Source organism: Apium graveolens, chromosome 2 (genome assembly GCF_009905375.1).
Source record: "Apium graveolens cultivar Ventura chromosome 2, ASM990537v1, whole genome shotgun sequence".
Classification (NCBI taxonomy): Eukaryota; Viridiplantae; Streptophyta; class Magnoliopsida; order Apiales; family Apiaceae; genus Apium; species Apium graveolens.
Genome location: NC_133648.1, coordinates 8566020 through 8577560, shown reverse-complemented (window position 1 = coordinate 8577560; position 11541 = coordinate 8566020). Strand labels below are relative to the sequence as shown.

At 36.3% G+C, this 11541-nt stretch overlaps 1 protein-coding gene across 1 annotated transcript; it reads right to left on the bottom strand.

Moving 5' to 3' along the window:
- Positions 1–4747: 4747 nt before the first annotated feature.
- Positions 4748–7663, bottom strand: LOC141706863 (low-temperature-induced cysteine proteinase-like). Its single transcript, XM_074509735.1, has 5 exons — positions 7064–7663; positions 6055–6290; positions 5793–5933; positions 5235–5687; positions 4748–5128 (listed from the first exon to the last, which is right to left on the bottom strand). The coding sequence occupies exons 1-5, from the start codon at positions 7554–7556 to the stop codon at positions 5030–5032; spliced, it is 1422 nt and encodes a 473-aa protein (XP_074365836.1). The 5' UTR covers positions 7557–7663; the 3' UTR covers positions 4748–5029.
- Between the last annotated feature and the right edge of the window lie 3878 nt (positions 7664–11541).

The following is an 11541-nucleotide window of genomic DNA, read 5'->3' as shown; positions in this document are numbered from 1 at the left end:
GGTCTGGACATCATTCACAATCAGTGCACTTGAGCCGTCCAGTACATATCCTTGACCAGCCCTTAATGATTTCTTTTGAATCATTTCAAGTTCATAAGTTTTCAGAACCCCATAGAACACTTCCAGTGTGATTCTACTCAAATCCATTCCTTCTCTGATTGCAGAGATCTTTTATTCCAAATGATCAGGGAGAGTAAGCAAGAACTTCAAATTCACTTCTTCAACATCATAAAATTTATCATGAAGCTGCAAGTCATTTATCAGCTTATTAAACCTTTCAAACACATCAGTAATACCCTCCTTTGGTTTAGCCATAAAACCCTCATAATGAGAAATCAATATCCTTGTTTGATTTGACCTAACCTCCTCAGTTCCTTCACAAAGTATCTCAATCTTTTCCCAGTTCTGTTTAGCAGTATCACAGTTGACAATGTTATTATACATTACATTGTCAAGTGACTCAATTAGTATCAGTTGCAAAGCACTGTCTAGGGAAACTTTCTCTCTTTCAGGTTCAGTATACTCAGAGGGATCCTTGGGAGCATAATGAGCTGGAATAACCATATCTCCATATGTGGTTTCCTCAACTCTAACCACAGGAGTGAAGGGCCCATTCTTGAGGATACCAATATAAAGGTGATTGGCCATTCTTATAAACAACAACATTTTCTTTTTCCATAAAGTGTAGTTGGCCTTATCAAAGGGAGGAATCTTGATACTACTGATTTTCTGTGTATTCATTTTTCCAAGATCTAATCTGTTTACTTTCAGATTTTGCTCTAATACCACTTGTTAGGTATGAATACAACACAGAGAGGGGGTGAATGTGTTTTGGCTTAAATGTTTACCTTTTTATCGACTTTGGCTTTAGCAGTTGGTTGTTATCAATGATTTAGTAGAATAGATGTTAAACATAAATAACAATGCAAATATGTAAAACAAAGATCTTCAAAACTCACTTAATTTTATATTAAAAATCAAGCAGTGTTTTGCTACAAAATCTCTAAGTTCTTGTTTTAGAACTTAGCTCCTTTCTTGAGAGAGAATACAAGATTTTCTATCTAAATTCTTCTTACTGACTAGAGGACCAGTGTTAACTTTATAACACAATTAACTGCTGGTTTACACAGAGGATAATAAACATGCTATTAGCTTTTCTAAACTGTCACTTGTCATTTCTATTTATAAAAAAATCAAATCTTCCATTTCTGGCTTAGCATATCTTTAGCATGCCGTGTTTACTTTAATCTCCTCTGTCAGTTAATCTTTGCCATTGATCTTGCACATCTCTCAAGCTGCTTTTTGTAGACTTGTCAATCCAGCTATGTGAATTGTTTGTTGATTTGCAACCTTGGATATTGAACTGTTCTGCAATTCTGTACTTAGAGAAATTTCTTCACTTCGAGATCTCCAATTAAGTTGTAGAGAACTCGACATCTCGATAGGCATGTTGGCTTGTCGATATCTCTGAAACTTCATTGTTGACTTGACTTATCGACAACTCTGAGTTCTCTAGTGAATTTTGGTTTATCGATAACTCAGAGTTCTCTAATGGACTTTGGCTTATCGATAACTCAGAGTTCTCTAATGAATGTATACTTGTCGATATCTCTGAGTTCTCGAATGGGTATCTGACTTATCGATATCTCCAATAGCATTTCCTGAGTTCTCAATAGACAATTCCTGAGTTCTCGATAGGCAATTCATGAGTTCTCGATAGGCAATTCCTGAGTTCTCGATAGGCAATTCCTGAGTTCTCGATAGGCAATTCCTGAGTTCTCGAATGACTTCTCTATAACACTAATTCTGTGACTTGTAGAGATCTTGACTTAGAATGTTTTTCACCAAACAGAATTATTCAACTCCAAATTTCTTCATAATTCTTCTGAGGCATGACCTTCTTGATCTTCTTCCAGATAGAATTCTTAGGCTTGACACTGTATTGGGAAAAATGCTCCAGTCTGCTCAATTTATATTTTACAGACATTAAGTGTTACAAGTATAAATTACAGATTAAGGTTATAGTACAACTAATCTTAAGGTTGGCCCCAAGCTTAACTGATTGCTAATGACATTGTTAGCATCAGTAATCTTTGACATCATCATGTTAATGACATTGTTCGCTCCGGTAATCTTTGACATCAGATCATTGAAGATTAATGACATTGTTAGCTCCAGTAATCTTTGACATCAGATCATTGAAAATTAATGACATTGTTAGCTCCAGTAATCTTTGACATCATCTATTATATATTACAAAAAGGATGCTGAGGGAAATATTGTGAAGTACAAAGCGAGGTTAGTAGATAAAGGCTACGCACAGGAACACGAAGTTGATTACGATGAGGTTTTTGCCCCGGTAACGAGACTTGAAACAGTGCGATTACTACTGGCATTGGCAGCAAAGAGTGAGTGGGAGGTTCATCACTTAGATGTCAAGACAGCTTTTTTGAACGGGGAAATAGTTGAAGACGTCTATGTTGCTCAACCTGAAGGGTATGAAAAAGAAGGGAAAAAACATTTGGTGTATAAACTTTTGAAGGCATTGTATGACCTTCGTCAAGCGCCACGCGCTTGGTATGCAAAACTGAGTGCTAGTCTCGAGAGTTTGGGTTTTAAAAAATGCCCACCGGAACATGATGTTTACACGAAACAAGAAGGAGATGACAAAATGATCATTGCTGTGTACGTAGATGATCTCTTGGTGACTGGGAGTAACACTGACATGATCGAAAAGTTTAAACAACAGATGAACAGAAAATTCGAAATGACAGACATGGGAAAGCTAAGCTATTATTTGGGAATTGAGGTTGAGCAGAATCGAGGATGTATAAAGCTTAGGCAAACGGGTTATGCTAAAAAGATAATAGAAAAGGCGGGACTGAAAGGTTGTAATCCAGTAAAATTTCCTATGGACTCTAAAGATGTTCTTGATAAAGATGAGGGAGGTAAAGTTGTCGATGCAACATACTACAGGAGCATTATTGGGGGATTGAGGTACCTTGTCCACACCAGGCCGAACGTTGCATACTTGGTGGGTGTGGCAAGTAGATTCATGGAAAGACCCATAGTGAAGCATAAAAATGCAGTAAAGCGAATTCTAAGGTATGTACAAGGAACGTTGCAGCTGGGGTTAGTATACACCAAGGATAGTGGAAATAATCTTTTGACAGGCTTCCCGGACAGTGATCTGGCGGGGAATGTAGACGATAGACGAAGTACTGGAGGTATGTATTTTTATTTAAATGAGAGTTCAATTACATGATTTCTCAGAAGCAGAGATGTGTTGCATTGTCCTCGTGTGAGGCGGAGTTTATGGCTGTTACCGCAGCGGCTTGTCAAGCAATCTGGATTCAAAATTTGCTAAGTCAGTTAACTGGGAAGTGCATTGGACCTGTAGTGTTGTTTATTGACAACAAATCGGCTATTGATTTAGCCAAAAATGCTGTGTTTCATGGAAGAAGCAAACACATTCATGTTAGATATCACTTCATAAGGGAATGCGTTGAACGCGGGGACATAATTCTGGAGTATATCAACAGTGCTGAGCAGGAAGCGGATATACTGACTAAAGCATTGGTGACCAGCAGGTTTGAGAAGATGCGGAATTTGCTGAGAGTTAAGAACTTGTCTACACGAGTTTAAGATTAAGAGGATGTGTTGGTTAATCTTAAACTTAGGTGGTTGTTTTTATATTTTGAATAAAATCTGGCAATGTCTATATGTGTTTGTACGAGTTTAAGATTAAGAGGATGTGTTGGTTAATCTTAAACTTAGGTGGTTGTTTTTATATTTTGAATAAAAGCTGGCAACGTCTATATGTGTTTGTACTACAGACGTGTCATAGTATTTGTTTTTAGTAAGTTTGATTGAGTCAGTTAGGTGGAGATCTTGTAATGATTAGTGGCTTAAGTCATGCCCAAATTTTTAGGAGTTTAGTTATTTGTATTCCATATATTGGCTTCTATGCTAGAATAATCAAGTTTTTTTGAAGACTATGTGTCTAGTGTGAGTTCTTTTGTATTATTATCTGTGTGATTTGATCAATATGCCTGTCGAAACTCTAATACGAATTCGCTCTTCTTGTAAATCATGGGTTTCTATGTTACTTGCACCTGATTTCATACAAGCTCATATTAGTAGTAACGTCAATAAAATTCTGTCTACAATGATTGTCTTCTAGCTTAATAATCAATATGATGGACGTTCCTGTGATTTTTTCTGGCTATAAAGAAACTCGGATTGAGCCACCTACCAAAGGTTTACATTTGGTTGGTTCGGTTAATGGCTTCATCTGTCTAGCTAATGAAGGATTTTTCATTTTCTGAAATCCGATGACTGGTAGATACAAAGAATTTGCACTTCCAGAAGAGTACTCCAGGTACTACAAAGCTGATAGAAATTATAGATACCTAGTTGGATTCGCTGGGATTACATAGAAAACGATTAAAAGGTTGTGGTTTGCTTTATTTTTGCACATTCAGAACAAGGTGCTATTTACCCTTCTAATTCGAATTCCTGGACTAATCTTGTTATCCCAGGCTTCGTGTTCATATCGATTTACAGTCAATAAAATTAATAACACCCTCTACCATTGTGAAGGACTGCAAATACTGGTACTATAAATATTTGCCTCAAATAAGATCTGGATGTACCAATCTGATAAAGTTTGAGATTTGAACTCAGCAATTTAGTTTGTTGCCAAAACTTGACCCTGCCCTGGTTTCTGGAAAGGAATAGCAACAACTGAACAATATAATGCTCATTTTTCATTATAATCAGTATATCATAATGGACTGGTGAATGCATTTTAATATACATCAATTGAAATTCTACAGAATAATGATAGGTCTAACGAAATTGATACTATTTGTTCAAGTGCAATGCTGAAACAGGCAAAGCATTATTTACAAATCTGCAGATGGTAGTGATATAGCAATCGACAATGTACCAGTCACGGTTGATCTAGAACCATTTGATCGAATTCTATTTTCTTGCAAGTTTATATATCCAGCTATTTCCATCAGCTTTACAAAGCACTGACCTTCCTTCCTTTGATATCAAGTGGCCTGATAGGTGTGGCAAGAGTGCGTTTCATTGCCTTCACTCCGAAAGGACTTTTGGTGCTCTGTTACAGCATGCAAAAATGTGTAAAGAAACAAACCAAATGTGTTTCAAATGTTAAAGATGCAATAGTATGAGTATTTTAGGTATTCTCAGTGTGATTAGATTACCATTGAGCAAGTTCCAGAGTACACATGGCAAACGGGGTAATCATGTGGGCAGCAACTATAGCCATCATCGCAACAGGAGGCAGCCTCGAGAGGGCAGCAACCCCAATAATAACATTCTGTCCCGTATGTGTACAAGCAGCAGCAGGTAGTGTGTGCTGGGCAACTACTGTAAGCATCACAAACCTCGTCGGGGATAGAAGGGGAGGGAGGAGTTGGACCTGGATTTGGGGGGTTTTGGCCATTCTTAACAGGATAAGATGGTTCAATTGTTATTCCACATAGCCCTGATGGCTTATTAGCCACATTACGTTCCATCCTCAGGTAACCTGCTTCTCCCCATGCTGCACCCCATGAGTTCCTCACTATCCAATAATCTTTACCTCCTTCACTCCCATACCCAACAACGACCACCCCGTGGTCCACTGCTGTCCCACACTTGCCAGTAAATATGCCCTAAAGACATCACAGAAGGATTGACAGAATTCGATATTAGCTCAGTGTAGTTAAAAGGGGGAATAAGAAGAGATGTAGTGCATTTGACAATATAGAAGTTCTTACTGAAACATATAACTGGAAATCCATGCCACCTGCTTCAATAGCAACACTGATGGGCTGGTTAGCAACAGCCTTTTGCAACGCCTTCTCATCGTATACCGGAACATCTTCATAGGAGTCAATAGTGACAACCTTAGCGTTTTTCTGCACAAAAAAAACACATCTAGATATATTGAGATGTTTATTCTTTGTAATTAGCGTTCATTTGTTACCACACAAACATATAATGTGTATGTAATTCACATAAATTCTGACATGTACTGACCCTGTTTTGGTCACAGTAACCATCCCTGCCCGTGTATGGATAATCCTTGTCGGAATCAATACCACCATTTTTTATGATGAACTCAAATGCATAATCCATGAGGCCTCCGTTGCAACCGTCATTGTATGATTTATCGCAATCCACCAGCTCTTGTTCAGACAGGGTAATCAGATCACCAGTACTTATCTGATTTATTCCTTCAACCGAAGCAATTGCAGAGAAGGCCCAGCAACTCCCTTCATTTTAGTCATTCAAATTATTAGTGAATCTTAATTAAGATGATGAGATCATTCTGAAAAGGTCAAGCATTCAAATCGAAGTCAGATTTAGCTAGATTATCTTAGTCCTCCTATGACTCTAATTCTATGCTGACTTATCACATCCATATCTCGTACTGTTAGCAATTAGCATGTTGCATCAACTGAAACAACTTCACTCTATCTTATCTTCCACACTCCAGTACCTAAACTTAAAATTCAATCATGTTTAGCTCATCATCTTCATTTGATACAAAAAGTTCTATCAATAATAATTAGTAACCAACTGATGTGTAATCACAGTTCATAAACTGTCCAATGTACCAGTCCAATTAATATCGACTCCTACAGGTCTTAGTAGATTATTAAGATAACATACCCGGAAAGGATTTATAAACTCTCTAATTTGCATCCTAAAACAAAAACAAAAAGAACAACAAACAGTATCAAATAAATTAATTATACGAGGTTTCGTTGATAGCATGGTTGCAACTTGCAAGCGATTGATGGTCCATGACCGGAGCAGATCTTTGCTCCATCAGTTTATATACAAAAAATCAGTAACTTGGAAAAAAAACACAATTGATATCATTGGTGAACTGGTGGCTAATTTTCTAATTATGTCAAAAATAGATAAATATAATTTCTGCTAGTTAAAAGAAAACCAAAACACTTGCAGAATTAAGAGTTTTTGGTACACAGTCAGTAACCTACTTAATATTTAACCCCTAAAAAAAACAACAAAAGCTCACCACAGCCGCCTTGATCTTTAATAGCAGCAACAGCGCCTTTCTCCCTCCAGTCAATAGAATCAGGCAAGGTCTCACCAGCAACAGTCGCATATCGATCACTCCTTCCTTTCGACAACTTAGGCCTCGAATCTCGACTCTTAGTTCCCATATACTTAGACCTATACTCCTCATTCGTGAGATCAGCAAACTTGTTCAAACCAAGCTCAAAACTCCTGTCAGGATCAGCGTTATGGTTGTCAATGTACCGTAAATTATCCTTAAAAATCTGGAACCTCTTTTCTTTCTCGCCTAAGGCATTGTAAGACTTGCCGTGCTTGACAAGCCAAGAATTGTACATGGTCAAGACTTCATCTTCGGTCCTGATCAGGCTGCTGTTGGGCGATGGTTTGTGCGTTTCGTCGTAGGTTAGGATTGACATGTCGGTAGCTAAGGTTCCGACGAGGACGGAGAGGGAGAGGACTAAGAGTGTGAGATTGTTTGAGGATGTCTTCATGGTTATGTTTGGAGGAGATTGAGAAAAATGGAGGCAGGGGAAGTGGTAAGGGGAGAGTGTTATCCTTTCCCGGTAGGAATGTATGAATGTACGTACGTAGTTATATAAGGCCTGTGGGAACGTATCAACTCTCGGGTAAGACCAGCGAACTTAATAGCATGTTAAAAATACTCAAACTCAAACTCGTTTGTTACTGTGACAAAACTCGTTTATTACGGTGACAAATACCCAAACTCAAATTCGTAAATTAAACTAACAGCTCCAACTTTAGATGAATTGACAGGGTTGATGATAAGATTTTAGGATTTTACCATCTAAGATTTTATCTTCGATTTCAAGTAGACGTTTGAGAAAATATGGTTATGGGTACGAAGGTGGGATGTGTTATGTTATTTTTATAAATAAAAAAATGATGAAAAAGTGAAATGAATTATACTCACTCCATTCCATCCATTTCTTACGGGTTTTTTCTCATGATTGTCTCGTATTTTTGACACGAATTTTAAGACTGTTTAGTCTTTTTTCTCGTGCATTTTAAAACTAATATAAAGTATAGTTTCAAAATTTTATTTTAAATTTTTTCCTTTATAATATAAAATTTTAAAAAATATATTTTTACTTAAAGGAAAATAATTTAAATAACTATATATTTTACGAGAGCCGTGTGCAAAGCCCCTTCCCATGTATAAAGAAATAGATGGGACGGAGTGAGTAACTTTTATGTATATTGGTGTACGTGGACCTATGAGGATGGGTGGTTTACTCTGAGTTTGTGATAGGTTGGAATGGGAAGCAGAGGCGGGTCAAAAAAGAAAAGAGGTAAGTGGAGTATGTGCACAGAATACAGATTGAGAAACTGCATATCTAGAGCTAAAACAAGTGTCCGAGAATGAACCACCACGACACTTCACTTCTTTAGATATTTTAGGTGCTTGTTTCGTTTGAAAAAGAAAGTTGTTTATTAAGAAAATTATATTTCCTATTCAAATTACAATACCTTAAAATGTTTCTCTTGTGGCGTGCAATAACAAGTTAAATGAAAAATTTTAATCGGTTCTTTTTTGTTATAGAGGCCCAATTTACATACAAATTTAACTAACAAAAATCACTTAACTCGTAATGTGCACATGAGCGGGATTAACCCTATTTGCACAGTGTGTTATTTTTTATTTTAAAGGAGCCAACTTGATGGGGTCATTCTTTCTCGATCTTTAATTGCGTACAAAAGGGGGCCACGTCTGGATTATAAACTGGCGGTGCAGATCTTTAATGGAGCCAGACAGTAGATAGATAAAATACACACTCTCTTCATTTTTGCTGCAAAGTTGGAATCATCCATCCCTAGAGTTTGGTAGGTCGCTTTTGGTGCTGCCTCTTCTAGCATAAACTATAAAAACAAGACAAATTATTACTAAAGACTAGTTTAAGGCCCGTGTGATGCTCGGTCTTGGTTAATATTTATATATTTTTATTTTTATTTTATGTAATTTTATTAAAAAATTATACGAATAATTAAATACTAAATAATAATTATATAATTATACTTTTATTGTATATAATTTTAAGTTAAGTTCAAATGTATAAATAGTATATGATTGATAAGATCTATGTAAATATTTGTTTTTAGTGAGATTTGAAATTGAAAACTTATATGTATCTTTATAAATAATAATATAAATATTTGTTGTTAACGGGATTCGAACCTAAGAACTTAATGTATCTTTATAAATAATAATAATATAAATTTTTGTTGTTAACGGGATTCGAACCTGAGAACTTGTGTAGTGTCTTTTTTTAGTATTTGGATCTAACGGCTCTGATTATTTGATAAAGAAGATCTGACTATCAAGATGAAAAGGGATAACCAAAATGAGGAGTTAACCAAACTACAAATTATACCTCATTCCGTTTATTATAAGTATAGTATAGATAAGACAAATTACTAAAGATATTGTTGGCCGCGAGCAAGACCTAATTTCATAATAATATGGTATTATTCATTTTGAATCGAACTCGCACAAATTTATATTAAGTATATCTCAAAATATCTTATACTAATGAAGTTAATGACTACTCTATATACCAGATAATTTTCTATTATCTAATCGATTTGGTACTTAGGTTAACATCACCCTGCAATCCTCCCTTCAAATCAAGAAACACAAATTTCGTGATCTTACATCCGCGATTATTTGTTTACATCTTTCATCACCACGATTCACCTCGAAGAACCCGTTGCTTGAACATCATTAAGAATACTTTTGATAAAATACATCTGATAGATTTTCAACTAATTAATATTCTCCCAGCATCCAAGCTTGCAACCCATTAAATCTATTTGCGTAAAAAGTAGTTTCTTACCTTTTACAAGAACAAGGCGAACTATGAAGAATCTTATCGCCTTTACTATATCCAAATTTGTGATCATGCTAGCCTTCTCCCTGAATCGAGCCAGATAATCGCCCAGCTCTTCGTTCGGCCTCTGTTGATAGTGGATCCGGGACTCAGTGTCGTTCTTTCTTCTACACAAGTGTAGTAGTGCTTTGAAAACCTCATTTTCAACTATACATAAGAACTGATCGAACGTGATCTTAAGGACTTATACCATATCGAGCTCGCACCATTCAAATAGGTCTTGAACATCTTGTTTAATGTGATGTCACAATGCCATATGCCAACCATCAATAATTCATATTTATCGCAATGGTATCCAGGATCGCCCCTATTATTAAATTTCGTCATCTTTGGAAACTGCCTACCTGGTGGGGGCTAGTACTTGTCAATTTTTTCGAACATAACTGGCTCAGAATTGGTCTTTCTGTCTCGAAATATTTATTTATCGAATCTGCTTATCCGTGTCACGAACACGTCATTTGCATCTTCCTTACAGTCGAAGGATAATGTATACGACATTCGTCTTAATGCTCATGTGGTGCGAGTCAGAGTCTAAGGACTCATCTTTCTCTTCGTGGACCCGTTCTTCCCTTCAGGTTCTCGTCACGATCAAAGCCTCTTCGGACATCAGTGACTCTAAGAGAGCCTTATCCTCAAGCTTTCTTCTCACTGAAATTTCACGCTTGTAGTTGTTATTCCCTAACAATACAACAAGAATTACAGAAGGGGGGTTGAATGTATTTCTGGCTACTTTTTCAAATTTAAAGAATGTTATAACTTGATAAATATAACATTGTTTGATTAGCAATGGTGCGGAATAAAAGAGTGATAGAAAACAAAACACTAAGTAATAAAAACATAAGATTTTAAAACTTTCTGGTGGATTTGAAAGTATCCATATATATATATATATATCAAATTGAGAACTCTGTGAAGTTTTGAATAGCTTACAGCTGTTTACAAGTTTGAACAACTAAACTACAAAGAAATGCTTACAGAATACAACTTGATATGTTTCTCTAAAAATAAGCTTGTTTAGTTAATTGTTCTACTTGCTACACTTGGTTTATATATCACCAAGTTTACATGACAATAAGACAAGATAATAAAATAAAACATATCTAGTCTAACTCCATGCTGCTTCACTACTCTATTCCAGCATCTTTCAATATCCTCACAATTGCATGGAAATGGTAATGCTTCTTTGTTCTAAAATTCCTGCTTAACAGGCTGCCACATTCCTTTTGCAAACACCCAACGCATGTGACCGTGTTGTCACTGTCAACAACTATTTGAATTTGATCATCCGTCGGGAGTCTTGTAGATCATCCGTCGGGAGTCTTGTAGATCATCTGTCGGGAGTCTTGTAGATCATCCGTCGGGAGTCTATCTGCCACTTAACTTTATTTCACTTATACAGAATTACAAGACATCTCATATTTATAATTAATCAACTTATTCTGCATATCAATCTAGTAGTCAACATGACTTACAGAACCCTAAGCAATCTACTTGACTAATACATGTTGTTTGCAGAAATGTGCTACATTACTTATTTGTTACATAAGCTACTCACTCGATGGATGTCAAT

What these genes read in the sequence shown, in the direction of transcription:
- LOC141706863 (XM_074509735.1), bottom strand. Translation starts at nt 7,556, where the DNA reads ATGAAGACATCCTCAAACAATCTCACACTCTTAGTCCTCTCCCTCTCC. An exon ending in GTTACTGTGACCAAAACAGG is followed by an intron (nt 5,934 to 6,054) that starts GTCAGTACATGT and finishes TTTTTTGTGCAG; the next exon opens with AAAAACGCTAAGGTTGTCAC. An exon ending in ACTCTGGAACTTGCTCAATG is followed by an intron (nt 5,129 to 5,234) that starts GTAATCTAATCA and finishes ATGCTGTAACAG; the next exon opens with AGCACCAAAAGTCCTTTCGG.